This window comes from Salmo trutta, chromosome 1, assembly GCF_901001165.1.
Source record: "Salmo trutta chromosome 1, fSalTru1.1, whole genome shotgun sequence".
NCBI classification, from domain to species: Eukaryota; Metazoa; Chordata; class Actinopteri; order Salmoniformes; family Salmonidae; genus Salmo; species Salmo trutta.
This window is the reverse complement of record NC_042957.1, coordinates 19,353,181-19,370,378: the sequence shown is the minus strand read 5'-3', so window position 1 is coordinate 19,370,378 and position 17,198 is coordinate 19,353,181. Positions and strand designations below refer to the sequence as shown.

Sequence of the window (17,198 nt, the reverse complement as noted above, 5' to 3'; positions counted from 1 at the left end):
ATACATTGTAATACAATTATAAACAATAACAAATAATAATATAAAATGGCAGTAAATAATAATACAAAATTAAATATACAAATAATAACAATAAAATAGTAGTAAAATAATAGTAAAATAGTAGAATGTAATAAATATACAATTCTAAATACACTCTCTCTCTCTCTCTCACACACACTCTCACACACTCTCCTCTCTCTCTCTCTCTCTCTCTCTTACACACTCTCTCTCTCTTACACACTCCCTCTCTTACACACTCTCTATCTCTTACACACACACACTCTCTCTCTCTTACACACACTCTCTCTCTCTCTTACACACTCCCTCTCTTACACACTCTCTATCTCGTACACACTCTCTCTCTCTCTTACACACACTCTCTCTCTCTCTTACACACTCCCTCTCGTACACACTCTCTATCTCTTACACACACACACTCTCTCTCTCTCTTACACACTCCCTCTCTTACACACTCTCTATCTCGTACACACTCTCTCTCTCTTACACACACTCTCTATCTCGTACACACTCTCTATCTCTTACACACTCTCTATCTCTTACACACTCTCTCTCTCTCTTACACACTCTCTCTCTCTCTTACACACTCCCTCTCTTACACACTCTCTATCTCTTACACACTCTCTATCTCTTACACACTCTCTCTCTCTCTTACACACTCTCTATCTCTTACACACACACACTCTCTCTCTCTCTCTCTCTCTCTGTCTCTCTCTCCCTCTCTCTCTCTCTCTCTCCCTCTCGCTCTCTCTCTCTCTCTCTCTCTCTCTCTCTTTCAAACAAACACACTCTTTTTGTTTACTGTTTACTCTTCACTCTCTATGTATTTTCTTTGTTTTAGCACCATGCTCCTTCATTATCCCATGATAGCTGTTTTTAATGAAGCAGTCTTTAATGGTCTACTCTAACCACAGACAGCTGGTGAGGAGGGATAGTTGTTTAGAGAGATAGAAATAAAGATTTTTTTGTTTTTTCTGTCGACGTCTCAATCAGGGAAGCCACTTGGGACTGAGTGGGAATTGAGGGGTACTGGTTTAAAAACACTGCTTTCCTTAAGCCCATATACACACACACGCACAACACACACACACACACACACACACACACACACACACACACACACACACACACACACACACACACACACACACACACACACACACACACACATACACACACACACACATGTTATGTTCTTCTTTCCTCTTGGGGACCTAAAATAAATGTCCATCCTATTTTCCCTAATCCCTACCCTAAACCTTATTTTGTATTTTTTATTTCACCTTTATTTAACCAGGTAGGCCAGTTGAGAACAAGTTCTCATTTACAATTGTGACCTGGCCAAGATAAAGCAAAGCAGTGCGACAAAAACAACAACACAGAGTTACACATGGAATAAACAAATGTACAGTCAATAAAACAATAGAAAAATCAATTTACAGTGTGTGCAAATGTAGTACGATTAGGGAGGTAAGGCAATAAATAGGCCCTAGTGGCGAAATAATTACAATTTAGCATTAACACTGGAGTGATATATGTGCAGATGATGATGTGCAAGTAGAGATACTGGGGTGCAAAAGAGCAAAAATAAATAAATAAATAACAATATGGGGATGAGGTAGTTGGGTCGGCTATTTATAGATGGGTGCAGATGGGTGCAGTGCAGTGATCAGTAAGCTGCTCTAACAGCTAATGCTTAAAGTTAGTGAGGGAGATATGTCTCCAGCTTCAGTGACTTTTGCAATTCGTTCCAGTCATTGGCAGCAGAGAACTGGAAGGAAAGGTGGCTAAAGGAGGTGTTGGCTTTGGGGACGACCAGTGAAATATACCTGCTGGAGCGCGTGCTACGGGTGGGTGTTGCTATGGTGACCAGTGAGCTGAGATAAGGCAGGGCTTTACCAAGCAAAGACTTATAGATGACCTGGAGCCAGTGGGTTTGGCGACGGATATGTAGCAAGGACCAGCCAACGAGAGCATACAGGTCGCAGTGGTGGGTAGTATATGGGGCTTTGGTGACAAAACGGATGGCACTGTGATAGACTACATCCAATTTGCTGAGTAGAGTGTTGGAAGCTATTTTGTAGATGACATCGCTGAAGTCAAGGATTGGTAGGATAGTCAGTTTTACGAGGGTATGTTTGGCAACATGAGTGAAGGAGGCTTTGTTGCGAAATAGGAAGCTGATTCTATATTTAATTTTGGATTGGAGATGTTTAATGTGAGTCTGGAAGGAGAGTTTACCGTCTAACCAGACACCTAGGTATTTGTAGTTGTCCACATATTCTAAGTCAGAACCGTCCAGAGTAGTGATGCTAGTCGGGCGGGTGGGTGCGTTGGCAGCGATTGGTTGAAGAGCATGCATTTAGTTTTACTAGCATTTAAGAACAGTTGGAGGCCACAGAGGGAGTGTTGTATGGCATTGAAGCTCGTTTGGAGGTTTGTTAACACAGTGTCCAAAAAAGGGCCAGAAGTATACAGAATGGTGTCGTCTACGTAGAGGTGGATCAGAGAATCACCAGCAGCGAGAGCGACATCATTGATATATACAGAGAAAAGCATCGGCCCGAGAATTGAACCCTGTGGCACCCCCATAGAGACTGCCAGAGGTCCGGACAACAGGCCCTCCGAGTCATTTGAGAAACCAAGGCTATTGAATCTGCCGATAAAAGAATGCAGTGATTGACAGAGTCGAAAGCCTTTGCCGGGTCGATGAAGACGGCTGCACACTACTGTCTTTTATCGATGGCGGTTATGATATCGTTTAGGACCTTGAGCGTGGCTGAGGTGCACCCATGACCAGCTCGGAAACCAAATTGCATAGCGGAGAAGGTACGGTGGGATTCGAAATGGTCAGTGATCTGTTTGTTAACTTGGCTTTCGAAGACTTTAGAAAGGCAGGGCAGGATGGATATAGGTCTGTAACAGTTTGGGTCTAGAGTGTCTCCCCCTTTGAAGAGGGGGATGACCGTGGCAGCTTTCCAATCTTTAGGGACCTCAGACGATACGAAAGAGAGGTTGAACAAGCTAGTAATAAGGGTTGCAACAATTGCGCTGGATAATTTTAGAAAGAGAGGGTCCAGATTGTCTAGCCCAGCTAAACCTAACCTTAATATGTAACCAGAAGCCTAAACCTAACTCCTAACCCTAAACCTACCCTACCGTTCAAAAGTTTGGGGTCACTTAGGAATGTCTTTGTTTTTGAAAGAAAAGCTATTTTTTGTCCATTAAAATAACATTAAATTGATCAGAAATACAGTGTAGACATTGTTAATGTTGTAAATGATTATTGTAGCTGGAAACGGCAGATTTTTTATGGAATATCTACATAGGCATACAGAGGCCCATTATCAGCAACCATCAATCCTGTGTTCCAATGGCACATTGTGTTAGCTAATCCAAGTTCAAATAGTACCCGCAAAACACCAGTCTCAACGTCAACAGTGAAGAGGCGACTCCGGGATGCTGGTCTTCTAGGCAGAGTTCCTCTGTCCAGTGTCTGTGTTCTTTTGCCCATCTTAATCTTTTCTTTTTATTGACCAGTCTGATATATGTCGCCTCTTCACTTTGGCATTGAGACTGGTGTTTTGCGGGTACTATTTAATGAAGCTGCCAGTTGAGGACTTGTGAGGCGTCTGTTTCTCAAACTAGACACTCTAATGTACTTGTCCTCTTGCTCAGTTGTGCACCGGGGCCTCCCACTCCTCTTTATATTCTGGTTCGAGCCAGTTTGCACTGTTCTGTGACGGGAGTAGTACACTGCGTTGTACGAGATCTTCAGTTTCTTGGCAATTTCTCACATGGAATAGCCTTCATTTCTCAGAACAAGAATAGACGGATGAGTTTCAGAAGAAAGTTATTTTTTTCTGGCCATTTTGAGCCTGTAATTGAACCCACAAATGCTGATTCTCCAGATACTCAACTAGTCTAAAGAAGGCCAGTTTTATTGCTTCTTTAATTAGAACAACAGTTTTCAGCTATGCTAACATAATTGCAAATGGGTTTTCTAATGATCAACTCCTAACCCTAAACCTAACTCCTAACCCTAAACCTAACCCCTAAACCTAACTCCTAACCCTAAACCTAACTCCTAAACCTAACTCCTAAACGTAAACCTAACTCTTAAACCTAACCACTGACCCCTAACCCTAATTCTAACCCTAATTGTAGCCCTAACCTCTAAGCTTAAAATAGCCATTGACCTCATGTGGACGTGGGACATGTCCCCACGAGGGAGTATTTTTCTTGTTTTACTGTCCTTGTGGGGACGTTTTCGGATTTTAGGTTCCTACAAAGATAGAAGAACCAACCAACACACACACGTGCGTGCGCACACACACACACACACACACACACACACTTGGATGCTCACATAATGCCACACACACACATACACACACACACTTGGATGCTCACATAATGACACACACACACACACAGTTGCACACTCAGTGACACAAACATACAAGCAGCACAGTGTGCTGTAGCAGATTTTTGGGTGACATGCACACTACAAAGACATGCTGTACTAGATATGTCTGTCTGTGTGTTTCTGTGAGTCTGTTTGCTCAGCTAGCCTTTGTGTTCCCCATCTAGAGGCGTTGTGCATCCTAAAGCATTGTGGGTAAAGCCAGGCCAGCAGATGTGAGGATCACAGTGATGAAAGAATCTGAGCCTGCTGCTGAGGCTCTTCTTTGTCTATGTGTCCCTGGCTGCTTCCCAAATATCATCATATTCCCTTGATAGTGCACTACTGGGCCCTAGTCAAAAGTAGTGGACTTTAAAAGGAATAGGGGCCATTTTGGGACGCAGACCCTGTCTCTGTATCTGTGCCGAGGAGAGGAAAGGGGGAGAGAGGGGGGAGGGAGGAATGCAGCATGCCAACACAGTGCACAATAAAACACATGTACACACACACACACACACACACACACACACACACACACACACACACACACACACACACACACACAGTCACACACACACACAGTCACACACAATCAAGCATGCAGTGCCTTCAGAAAGTATTTACATTCCTTGGCTTGTTGTGTTACAGCCTGGATTTAAAATGGGTGAATTTATTAATTACACTTTGGATGGTGTATCAATACACCCAGTCACTATAAAGTAAAAAAAGGAAGCCTGAACATTTAATAAGGCACTAAAGTAAAACTACAAAAAATGTAGCAAAGAAATGTACTTTATGTCCTGAATACAAAGCGTTATGTTTTGGGCAAATACACTCTTCATGTTTTAAAGCATGGTGGTGGCTACATCATGTTATGGCTATGCTTGTCATTGGCAAGGACTGGGGAGTTTTTCAGGATAAAAATAGATTGTATTGCGCTAAGCACAGGCAAAATCCTAGAGGAAAACCTGGTTCAGTCTGCTTTCCAACAGACACTGGAGACAAATTCACCTTTCAGCAGGACAATAACCTAAAACACAAGGCCAAATATACACTGGAGTTCACAGGAGGTTTGTGGCATCTTAACTAGGGAGAAATGGCTTGTGGTAATGACTGGAGCGGAATTGGTGGAATGGTAACCTGGTTTCCATTTGTTTGATGCCATTCCATTTGCACCATTCCTGCCATTATTATGAGCCATCCTCCCCTCAGCAGCCTCCTGTGCTAGAGTTGCTTACCAAGATGACATTGAATGTTCCTGAGTGGCCTAGTTACAGTTTTGATTTAAATCAGCTTGAAAATTTAAGGCAAGACTTTAAAATGGCTGTCAAGCAAAGATCAACAACCAACTGTTTGTAGACAGATCTCTCCCTCTCTCTCTCATCTTTGTTTCTTTCTCGCCCAGATTCATTTAGGGACCTCAGTCCATCATGACCACATAATGATTCACATGAGCTATCTATCAACCTGCAACTGCAGCCTCACCCAGCGTCATTATACACCCATACATTACTCCTTATACAGAGCATCCTCCCTCCCAGTCCCAGGGCCTTGCAATGGATGTTGTCAGCAGCTCTATCCAGGCAGAACAGTAGCAGCAGCAGGGAGCTACATGTCCACATCCAGAGAGTCTTACAGAGGAACCAGGGCCGTGGGAGACAGAGGAACCAGGGCCGTGGGAGACAGAGGAACCAGGGCCGTGGGAGACAGAGGAACCAGGGCCATTGGAGACAGAGGAACCAGGGCCCGCAGCACCAGCACTGCCCTGTTCTCCATCTCGCTCACTTGCTGAGCACAGCACAACAGTGGAAAGAGGGAGGGATGGACTCGACACATTTAGAAGAGAGAGAATGAAGAGGCTAACAAGCTGAATCAGGAAAGTGATCAGGGATGCAAACTAGTCACCTTTCGGCAAAATATGCCATTTTGAATCCAAAATATGTGACCTACGTGATTCGTGTAGATCCGATGAGAAAAGTTTGGGGGGGGGGGGGGGTGGATCACTACTGGCTGTAAGCGAATGAGTGATGCGCGTTTGGAGGAATACTGGCTGCTGTAGCCAAGGCCCACCCAATCGTTCACATAACAACAGAATGCAGCACAACACGCGACTGAAGAAAGAAGAGACAACCAATTTACTAGTTACAGCATCAGTATGCTGTAACAGCAGCGCGTCCCCTGAACAATAACGAAGAGGTAACGTTAGGTGAGAAGCCTGACGGGGGCGAGAAGGTGATGAATTGTACTTCAGCTGTAACCGAAAAACTACTGGCATTTGGAAAGTTTGAGGCGAGGGACTCTCTCTCCCTCTCTCTCCTTTCTTTGTCTCTCCTCTCTCTCTCCCTCTCTCTCTCCAGTATCTCTCCAGGACATCACTATGAGGAAAGCGTTTAGGAGCTCCACCATCCAGGACCAGCAGCTGTTTGCCCGCCAGTCGCTGCCCATCCCCCTGCAAGAGACCTTTGACCTCTGCGAGCAGCCGCCACCCCTCAACATCCTCACACCCTACAGGTCAGCTTCACAACAACCTCCCTCCTGATTGGGTAGTGTCAGCTTCACAACAACCTCCCTCCTGATTGGGTAGTGTCAGCTTCACAGCAACCTCCCTCCTGATTGGGTAGTGTCAGCTTCACATTAACCTCCCTCCTGATTGGGTAGTGTCAGCTTCACAGCAACCTCCCTCCTGATTGGGTAGTGTCAGCTTCACAACAACCTCCCTCCTGATTGGGTAGTGTCAGCTTCACAGCAACCTCCCTCCTGATTGGGTAGTGTCAGCTTCACAGCAACCTCCCTCCTGATTGGGTAGTGTTATTGCAACCTGACACCTTATTGGTCAGCACCTCTACAGCCTATTGATTAGCCCATTGGCATAACATAATCTTTGTCTGTGTGTGATAACACTACTGATGCAACCACTGCATTATGGATCACACCAAGCGAAATACTAGCAGGTCCATAGCAGCTGTAACCTTATAGCAACAACTGGCTGCTGTATCTTTATATTGTGTGTACGTGTGTGTGTACGCACACCCCTGCAGGCGTGCGAATGTGTGTGTATCCTTATCTATGTGTTTGGGTCTCTTCACACTTTCAATCTGTCTTGGTTGTTAGCTCAGGACAGGGAGAGGGAGAGAGGGAGAGAGAGAGAGAGAGAGAGAGAGAGTCAAATGGAGGTAAATAATCCATGATGAAACCCCAGCTAGCGGTCCAGGGCTTTTTATTTGTCTGGTTTCTCAGTTGTGTGTACGTGTGTGTGACTGACACTTGTTTTTTTACGAGGCCCATAGCTATTCCAGGCTGTGGACCTAGCCTGACTGGTAGAACTGGGTAATAACAGAAGAGCCTGTGTTATCTTACTTCATTCATTCATGCTTGTGTGTGTATGTGTATTTTCTATAATAGCCTCTGTTTCTATCTCCATATGCACACACACACGCGCACGCACGCACGCACACACACACACACACACACACACACACACACACACACACACACACACACACACACACACACACACACACACACACACACACACACGGGGTTCTGAGGAGACAGCTGCAGGTGTAGATTACTCTGGTTTTAAATCTAGGGTCAGTTTGTGTGTGTGTGGGTTTCACAAGCTACTGTATGACTGTGACAGAGAGGCAGGTGTTGGTATTACTACTACTCTATAGGCTGACAGACACAGAGTGTGTGTTTAGTAGCTGTATGGCTCTGTGTCTGCTCTACGATAAATGTCAGCTGTTGAGCTAGTCTATACTGAGACGCAGCTGTAGACATTACTATGGACAGCATACAGACAGAAACCTCTACCCAGCATGTTCTCTGACCCCTCTATATATACAGTTGTAGTCGGAAGTTTACATACACCTTAGCCAAATACATTTAAACTCAGTTTTTCACAATTCCTGACATTTAATCCTAGTAAAAATTCCCTGTCTTAGGTCAGTTAGGATCACCACTTTATTTTAAGAATGTGAAATGTCAGAATAATAGTAGATATAATTATTTATTTCAGCTTTTATTTCTTTCATCACATTCCCAGTGGGTCAGAAGTTTACATACACTCAATTAGTATTTGGTAGCATTGCCTTTAAATTGTTTAACTTGGGTCAAACGTTTCGGGTAGCCTTCCACAAGCTTCCCACAATAAGTTGGGTGAATATTGGCCCATTCCTCCTGACAGAGCTGGTGTAACTGAGTCAGGTTTGTAGGCCTCCATCCTCGCATACGCTTTTTCAGTTCTGCCCACAGATTTTCTATAGGATTGAGGTCAGGGCTTTGTGATGGTCACTCCAATACCTTGACTTTGTTGTCCTTAAGCCATTTTGCCACAACTTTGGAAGTATGCTTGGAGTCATTGTCCATTTGGAAGACCCATTTGCAACCAAGCTTTAACTTCTTGACTGATGTCTTGAGATGTTGCTTCAATATATCCACATAATTTTCCAACCTCATGATGCCATCTATTTTGTGAGGTGCACCAGTCCCTCCTGCAGCAAAGCACCCCCACAACATGATGCTGCCACCCCCGTGCATCACGGTTGGGATGGTGTTCTTCGGCTTACAAGCGTCCCCATTTTCCTCCAAACATAACAATGGTCATAATGGCCAAACAGTTCTATTTTTTGTTTCATCAGACCAGAGGACATTTCTCCAAAAAGTACGGTCTTTGTCCCCATGTGCAGTTGTAAACCATAGTCTGGCTTTTTTATGGCGTTATTGGAGCAGTGGCTTCTTCCTTGCTGAGCGGCCTTTCAAGTTATGTCGATATAGGACTCGTTTTACTGTGGATATAGATACTTTTGTACTTGTTTCCTTCAGCATCTTCACAAGGTCCTTTGCTGTTGTTCTGGGATTGATTTGCACTTTTCGCACCAAAGTACGTTCATCTCTCGGAGACAGAACACGTCTCCTTCCTGAGCGGTATGACGGCTGCGTGGTCCCATGGTGTTTATACTTGCATACTATTGTTAGTACAGATGAACGTGGTACCTTCAGGTGTTTGGAAATTGCTCCTAAGGATGAACCAGACTTGTGGAGGTCTACCATTTTTTCTGAGGTCTTGGCTGATTTCTTTTGATTTTCCCATGATGTCAAGCAAAGAGGCACTGAGTTTGAAGGTAGGCTTTGAAATACAGTCACATGTACACCTCCAATTGACTCAAATGATGTCAATTAGCCTATCAGAAACTTCTAAAGCCATGACATCATTTTCTGGAATTTTCCAAGCTGTTTAAAGGCACAGTCAACTTAGTGCATGTTAACTTCTGACCCACTGGAATTGTGATACAGTGAATTATAAGTGAATTATTACAGTGAATTACAATGAATTATAAGTGAAATAATCTGTCTGTAAACAATTGTTGGAAAAGTTACTTGTGTCATGCACAAAGTAGATGTCCTAACCGACTTGTCAAAACTATAGTTTGTTAACCTCTATGGGCTATGTGGGACGCAAGCGTCCCACCCCTGGTACACCCTATCAACAACAGGTGAAATATCAAGAGCGCCAAATTTGAAAACAATTAAATGTCATAATTCAAATTTCTCAAACATACAACTATCTTACACCCTTTGAAAGATAAACATCTCCTTAATCTAACCACGTTGTCCGATTTCAAAAAGGCTTTAAGGCGAAAGCATAAATTTAGATTATGTTAGGACAGTACATTGAAAATAGCTGTGTGTAATGTTTTGTCAATGCAAAGACACGCGTCACCAAAAGCAGAAAACCAGCTAAAATTATGCACTAACCTTTGACAATCTCCATCAGATGACACTCCTAGGACATTATGTTAGACAATACATGCATTTTTAGTTCTATCAAGTTCATATTTGTATCCAAAAACAGCGTTTTACTATAGCGTTGATGTTGAGGAAATCTTTTCCCTCCAATACCGCCAGTCAAATCAGCACAACAAATTAAATAATTACTATTCGAAAACATTGGTAAAATATTATATTGTCATTCAAAGAATTATAGATTTACATCTCTTGAACGCAACCGGATTGCCAGATTTAAAAATAACCTTACTGGGAAATCACACTTTGCAATAATCTGAGCACTGCGCCCAGAAAAATACGCTTTGCGATACAGACTAACCGCCATGTTGGAGAGATCTAAAATCGAAAATACTATGTAAATAATCCATTACCTTTGATTCTCTTCATCAGATGTCACTTCCAGGAATCCCAGGTCCATAACAAATGTAGTTTTGTTCGAAAAGCTCATAATTTATGTCCAAAAAGCTCCGTGTTGTTAGCACATGATCTAAGCCCGCCGGACTTCTCTTCATGAAAGAGGGGAGAAAAAATATTTACGTTCGTTGAAACATGTCAAACGTTGTATAGCATAAATCATTAGGGCCTTTTTCAACCAGAACATGAATAATATTCAAGGCGGACGATTGCATTCTCTTTTAAAACGTATTGGAACGAGAGTACCCAACATGAACTCGCGCGCCAGAGTCTTGTCGGGCACCACCGTTCCAAAGCTCATGTTCGTTCAGTTCTCACAGTAGAAGACTCAAACAACTTTGTAAAGACTGGTGACATCTAGTGGAAGCCATAGGAAGTGCTCAACGATTAATAAGCCCCTGTGTGTTTCAATGGCATAGGCTTAAAGGTAATTCAACACATCAGGTATCCACTTCCTGTCAGAATTTGTCTCAGGGTTTTGACTGCCATATGCGTTCTGTTATACTTACAGACACCATTCAAACAGTGTTAGAAAATTCTGAGTGTTTTCTATCCAAACCTGAACAATAATATGCATATTCTAGCTTCTGAGTTGGTGTAGGAGGCAGTTAAAAATGGGCACATATTTTTTTCAAAATTCTCAATACTGCCCCCTATCCCCAACAAGAAATTTGTGGAGCTGTTGAAAAATGAGTTTTAATGACCCCAACCTAAGTGTATGTAAACTTCTGACTTCAACTGTAGAACACTTCTGAAGGACTCCAGGACCACTGTTTTAGTTTCTTTAGTTTCTGTCCCATGTACCCAAGCCTTTCTTCCCCCTCTCAATTTCAATTCCATTCAAAGGGATTTATTTACATGGCAACCAGATGCCAAAGCATTAGAAATAGATAATAAACAAAGGGAAATGAACAGTAAACATTACAGGAATATTTCAAATGTGATATTATGGCTTTGTAAAGTGTTGTAAATATGTGCAAATAGTTAAAGTACAAAAGGGAAAATAAATAAACATAAATATTGGTTGTATTTACGATGGTGTTTGTTCTTCACTGGTTGCCCTTTTCTTGTGGAAACAGGTCACAAATCTTGCTGCTCTGGTATTTTGCATAATAGATATGGGAGTTTATCAAAATGGGTCTGTGTAATCTGAGGGAAATATGTGTCTCTAATATGGTCATACATTTGGCAGGAGGTCAGCAAGTGCAGCTCAGTTTACACCACATTTTGTGGGCAGTGGGCACCAATTATGATTTTTCAACGCCGATACCGATTATGATTTTTCAGCGCCGATACCAATTATTGGAGGACCAAAAAAAGCCGATGCCGATTAATCGGCTGATTTATATATATATATTTGTAATAATGACAATTACAACAATACTGAATGAACAATTAACACTTTTATTTTAACTTAATATAATACTTAAATAAAATCTATTTAGTCTCAAATAAATAATGAAACATGTTCAATTTGGTTTAAATAATGCAAAAACAAAGTGTTGGAGAAGAAAGTAAAAGTGCAATATGTGCCATGTAAAAAGCTAAGGTTTAAGTTCCTTGCTCAGAACATGAGAACATATGAAAGCTGGTGGTTCAATATTCCCAGATCTTCAGTATTCCCAGTTAAGAAGTTTTAGGTTGTAGTTATTATAGGAATTATGACTCGTCGACTATTTCTCTCTATACTATTTGTATTTCATATACCTTTGACTATTGGATGTTCTTATAGGCACTTTAGTGTTGCCAGCCTAATCTCGGGAGTTGATAGGCATGAAGTCATAAACAGAGCTGTTCCTCAAGCATTGCAAACGCAGTGAAGTGCTGTTTGAATGAATGCTTATGAGCCTGCTACTGCCTACCACCGCTCAGTCAGACTGCGCTATCAAATATCAAATCATAGACTTAATTATAATATAATAACACACAGAAATACGAGCCTTTGGTCATTAATATGGTAAAATCTGGAAACTATAATTTCGAAACAAAACATTTATTCTTTCAGTGAAATACGGAACCGTTCCGTGTTTTATCTAACGGGTGGCATCCCTAAGTCTAAATATTGCTGTTACATTGCACAACCTTCAATGTTATGTCATAATTATGTAAAATTCTGGCAAATTAGTTCACAGATCGCAATGAGCCAGGCGGCCCAAACTGTTGCATATACCCTGACTCTGCTTGCACTGAACGCAAGAGAAGTGACACAATTTCCCTATTTAATATTGCCTGCTAACATTAATTTCTTTTAACTAAATATGCAGGTTTAAAAAAAATATACTTCTGTGTATTGATTTTAAGAAAGGCATTGATGTTTATGGTTAGGTACATTTGTGCAAAGATTGTGCTTTTTTCGGCAATGTGCTTTTGTTAAATCATCACCTGTTTGGTGAAGTTGAAGTAGGCTGTGATTCGATGAGAAATTAACAGGCACCGCATTGATTATATGAACTCAGGACAAGCTAGTTAACCAAGTAATATCATTAACCATGTGTAGTTAACTAGTGATTATGTGAAGATTGATTGTTTTTTAGAAGATAAGTTTAATGCTAGCTAGCAACTTACCTTGGCTCCTTGCAGCCACAAGGTTATTTTGATGCTGCACTCGCGTAACAGCTGGTCAGCCTGCCACGCAGTTTCCTCGTGGATTGCAATGTAATCGGCCATAATCGGCGTCCATAAAGGCCGATTGCCAATTGTTATGAAAACTTGAAATCGGCCCTAATTGATCGGCCATGCCGGTTAATCGGTCGACCTCTAGTGTGCACATAGACTGTCTTCTCTTGAGAGCCAGGTCTGCCTATGGCAGCCTTTCTCAATAGCAAGGCTATGCTCACTGAGTCTGTACATAGTCAAAGATTTCCTTCATTTTGGGTGAGTCACAGTGGTCAGGTATTCTGCCACTGTGTACTGTCTATTTAGGGCCAAATAACATTCCAGTTTGCTCAGTTTTTTTGTTGTTAATTCTTTCCCATGTGTCAAGTAATTATCTTTTTGTTTTTTCATAATTTGGTTGAGTGTAATTGTGTTGCTTTCCTGGGGCTCTGTGGGGTTTGTTTGTGTTTGTGAACAGAGCCCCAGAACCAGCTTGCTTAGGGGACTCTTCTCCAGGTTCATCTCTCTGTAGGTGATGGCTTTGTTATGGGAGGTTTGGGAATCGCTTCCTTTTAGGTGGTTGTAGAATTTAATGTCTCTTTTATGGATTTTGATAATTAGAGGGTATCAGCCTAATTCTGCTCTGCATGTAATATTTGGTGTTTTACGTTGTACACCATAAAGGGCATTGGGTTCAATAACTGATTCAAGTATTTTTAGCCAGATCCAAATTGGCGTGTCGAATTTTATGTTCCTTTTGATGGCATAGAAGTCCTCTCACTCTCTCTCTCTCTCTCTCTCTCCCTCTCTCTCTCTCTCTCTCTCTCCCTCTCTCTGCAACACCTCAGGCTGTTGTTCTTCAGATCCAACTGCTGCTACCCTGTCACATACACAATCACAATATAAACACCATACTACTCAGTCACAATACACACAGACACACACACCAAATTCACATACACATGATGCACTCACACACAATCACACACCGCCTACCCCTGTCATACTCCCTTCAACCTTCCCCATGTTGTTGCATACCATTAAACGTCCTCAGCTACTTTAGTTGATGTTTCCTCTTCCTCCCTCTGTCACAATCACGGCCTCTCGTCACCGAGCACAGCATGGTCCTTAGGAGAAAGAGGTGGAGCCCTTTAAACGCTGCAGGTGACTTCTGGAGAAACCAGTATGATGTTGTCAGGGCAGAATATGGCTCAGTTAGTGAGTTACTTCAGTACCTTTTGCTGGTGTAACTGACTAGCATGTGTATGGGATTGAGTCAATGTGGCTATTGAGTGTGACTGTGTGTGTGTGTTTGGTCATTAATTTTGTTTGGTCATTAATTTCCTCGTCATAGGGGATTTGAAGTGATAATTTCCTCCTTCCGATTTAATTTCTCCTGGTCAAGGGTGAAGACAGGAGGAAATGAAAGACAAATGAAAAGATAAAGAGAGAGAGAGTTCAAACTTGACTGATCAGAGTGCATCCCCCATCAGCCTTTGCTGTTTCCAAGGCTCTGAGTAGACCTTCGATCAGTGTCTAGGGGTAACTGTGGTTTCCTCCTGCAGGGATGATGGTAAGGAGGGGCTGAAGTTCTACACCAACCCCTCCTACTTCTTTGACCTGTGGAGAGAGAAGATGCTGCAGGACACAGAGGACAAGAGGAAGGAGAAGAGGAAACAGAAGGTAATGAAGGGCAGCCATTGGCCCGTCACCAGCATCCTGTCTACACATTGGTGGATTCAGCGTGGTGTCGTTAGCCCATTGGTCCTTAACTGAGGGGCTGTGTCACCAAGTGACTTTCTGACCCTAACTAATTTCAGATCAGCTCTCCATATCGTAAGCATAATCTCAGCCATTATGAGCACATTAGTGGAACTGGTCTTGGATCAGAATTGCCAGTATTATTAACATCTAGAGCTACAGATGATATATGTGATGAAGGACATAACACTGTAGACTATGGTCAGTGATTCACACACACACACACACACACACACACACACACACACACACACACACACACACACACACACACTGGTCGATATGGGTCAGTGGGGTGGGGAAAGATGAGGTGAGCATAAATCACTGATTATACAGAATGACCACAGTACATATCGACCCATAGCGTACTCTACACACACACACACACACACACACACACACACACACACACACACACACACACACACACACACACACACACACACACACACACACACACTCAGGGAACCATTAGCTATGTATCTGTAATAGATGAGCATCAGGGAGGGGAGGATACAGGGTGGTTCTCTGTTGTCTCGTTATTTCCTCTAATTAATGGTTTGCTCTGCCCTCTCTCTGCCCTCTCTCTGCCCCCGCTCCTCATGAGGGAGCCTTTGTTTATCCTTAGAGAGACACACTCACATTTCCATACACCCACATACTGTACACACAGTTGATCTCATGTGGGGCCCTTCATAAATACACATTTACTATACTGTATACACACATACGTACCGTACACACAAATGCTCTCATGAGGAAGAATGCTGTGCATCCTCAGAGACACACACACACAAGCATGAGGGAGCCTTTGTATATCGTCCGAGATCTCCTTCCGTCTCTCACACAAACCCTAAATTACTGAGAAGTCAGCCCCTGTGCAGAAGGAGGGGTCTCCTGCCCTGAGTCCCAGGGGCTCCCTATGATGCTAATCAGCACCAGCTTGAGAGGCGGGCCATAGCCCTCACTTCCCCATACCATTCAACCAGAGGCCAATGTGGTTAGATTTCCAAGCACAACCAGTCAATGAGGTAGAAGCTTCCACAGGGAACCCTGCCAGAGAGGTTTGGGATATAGAAGTTGAGGTTTGGGTTTTCATGGTGGTGATAAATGATTCAGTCACAAGACTCACAGTCAGGGAACGGGACAGTTACAGTAGTCAGGGAAAAGGGGACAGTTACAGTAGTCAGGGAACAGGGGACAGTTACAATAGTCAGGGAACAGAGGACAGTTACAATAGTCAGGGAACAGGGGACAGTTACAGTAGTCAGGGGACAGGGGACAGTTACAGTAGTCAGGGAACAGGGGACAGTTACAGTAGTCAGGGAACAGGGGACAGTTACAATAGTCAGGGAACAGGGGACAGTTACAGTAGTCAGGGAACAGGGGACAGTTACAGTAGTCAGGGGACAGGGGACAGTTACAGTAGTCAGGGAACAGGGGACAGTTACAGTAGTCAGGGAACAGGGGACAGTTACAATAGTCAGGGAACAGGGGACAGTTACAGTAGTCAGGGAACAGGGGACAGTTACAGTAGTCAGGGAACAGGGGACAGTTACAGTAGTCAGGGAACAGGGGACAGTTACAGTAGTCAGGGAACAGGGGACAGTTACAGTAGTCAGGGAACAGGGGACAGTTACAATAGTCAAGGAACAGGGGACAGTTACAGTAGTCAGGGAACAGGGAACAGTTACAGTAGTCAGGGGACAGGGGACAGTTACAGTAGTCAGGGGACAGTTACAGTAGTCAGGGAACAGGGGACAGTTACAATAGTCAAGGAACAGGGGACAGTTACAGTAGTCAGGGAACAGTTACAGTAGTCAGGGGACAGGGGACAGTTACAGTAGTCAGGGAACAGGGGACAGTTACAGTAGTCAGGGAACAGGGGACAGTTACAGTAGTCAGGGAACAGGGGACAGTTACAGTAGTCAGGGAACAGGGGACAGTTACAATAGTCAGGGAACAGAGGACAGTTACAATAGTCAGGGAACAGGGGACAGTTACAGTAGTCAGGGGACAGGGGACAGTTACAGTAGTCAGGGAACAGGGGACAGTTACAGTAGTCAGGGAACAGGGGACAGTTACAATAGTCAGGGAACAGGGGACAGTTACAGTAGTCAGGGGACAGGGGACAGTTACAGTAGTCAGGGAACAGGGGACAGTTACAGTAGTCAGGGAACAGGGGACAGTTACAGTAGTCAGGGAACAGGGGACAGTT

The 17,198-nt window shown here is 43.2% G+C and overlaps 1 protein-coding gene across 1 annotated transcript in view; it reads left to right on the top strand.

Moving 5' to 3' along the window:
• Window positions 1-17,198, top strand: part of LOC115177424 (wiskott-Aldrich syndrome protein family member 1) — a 132,696-nt gene that overhangs the window by 91,323 nt on the left and 24,175 nt on the right. The window contains exons 4-5 of the mRNA XM_029738214.1: window positions 6,781-6,934; window positions 14,785-14,902. Coding sequence (XP_029594074.1) covers window positions 6,781-6,934; window positions 14,785-14,902 — 272 coding nt within the window. The remainder of the gene's footprint in view (window positions 1-6,780; window positions 6,935-14,784; window positions 14,903-17,198) is intronic.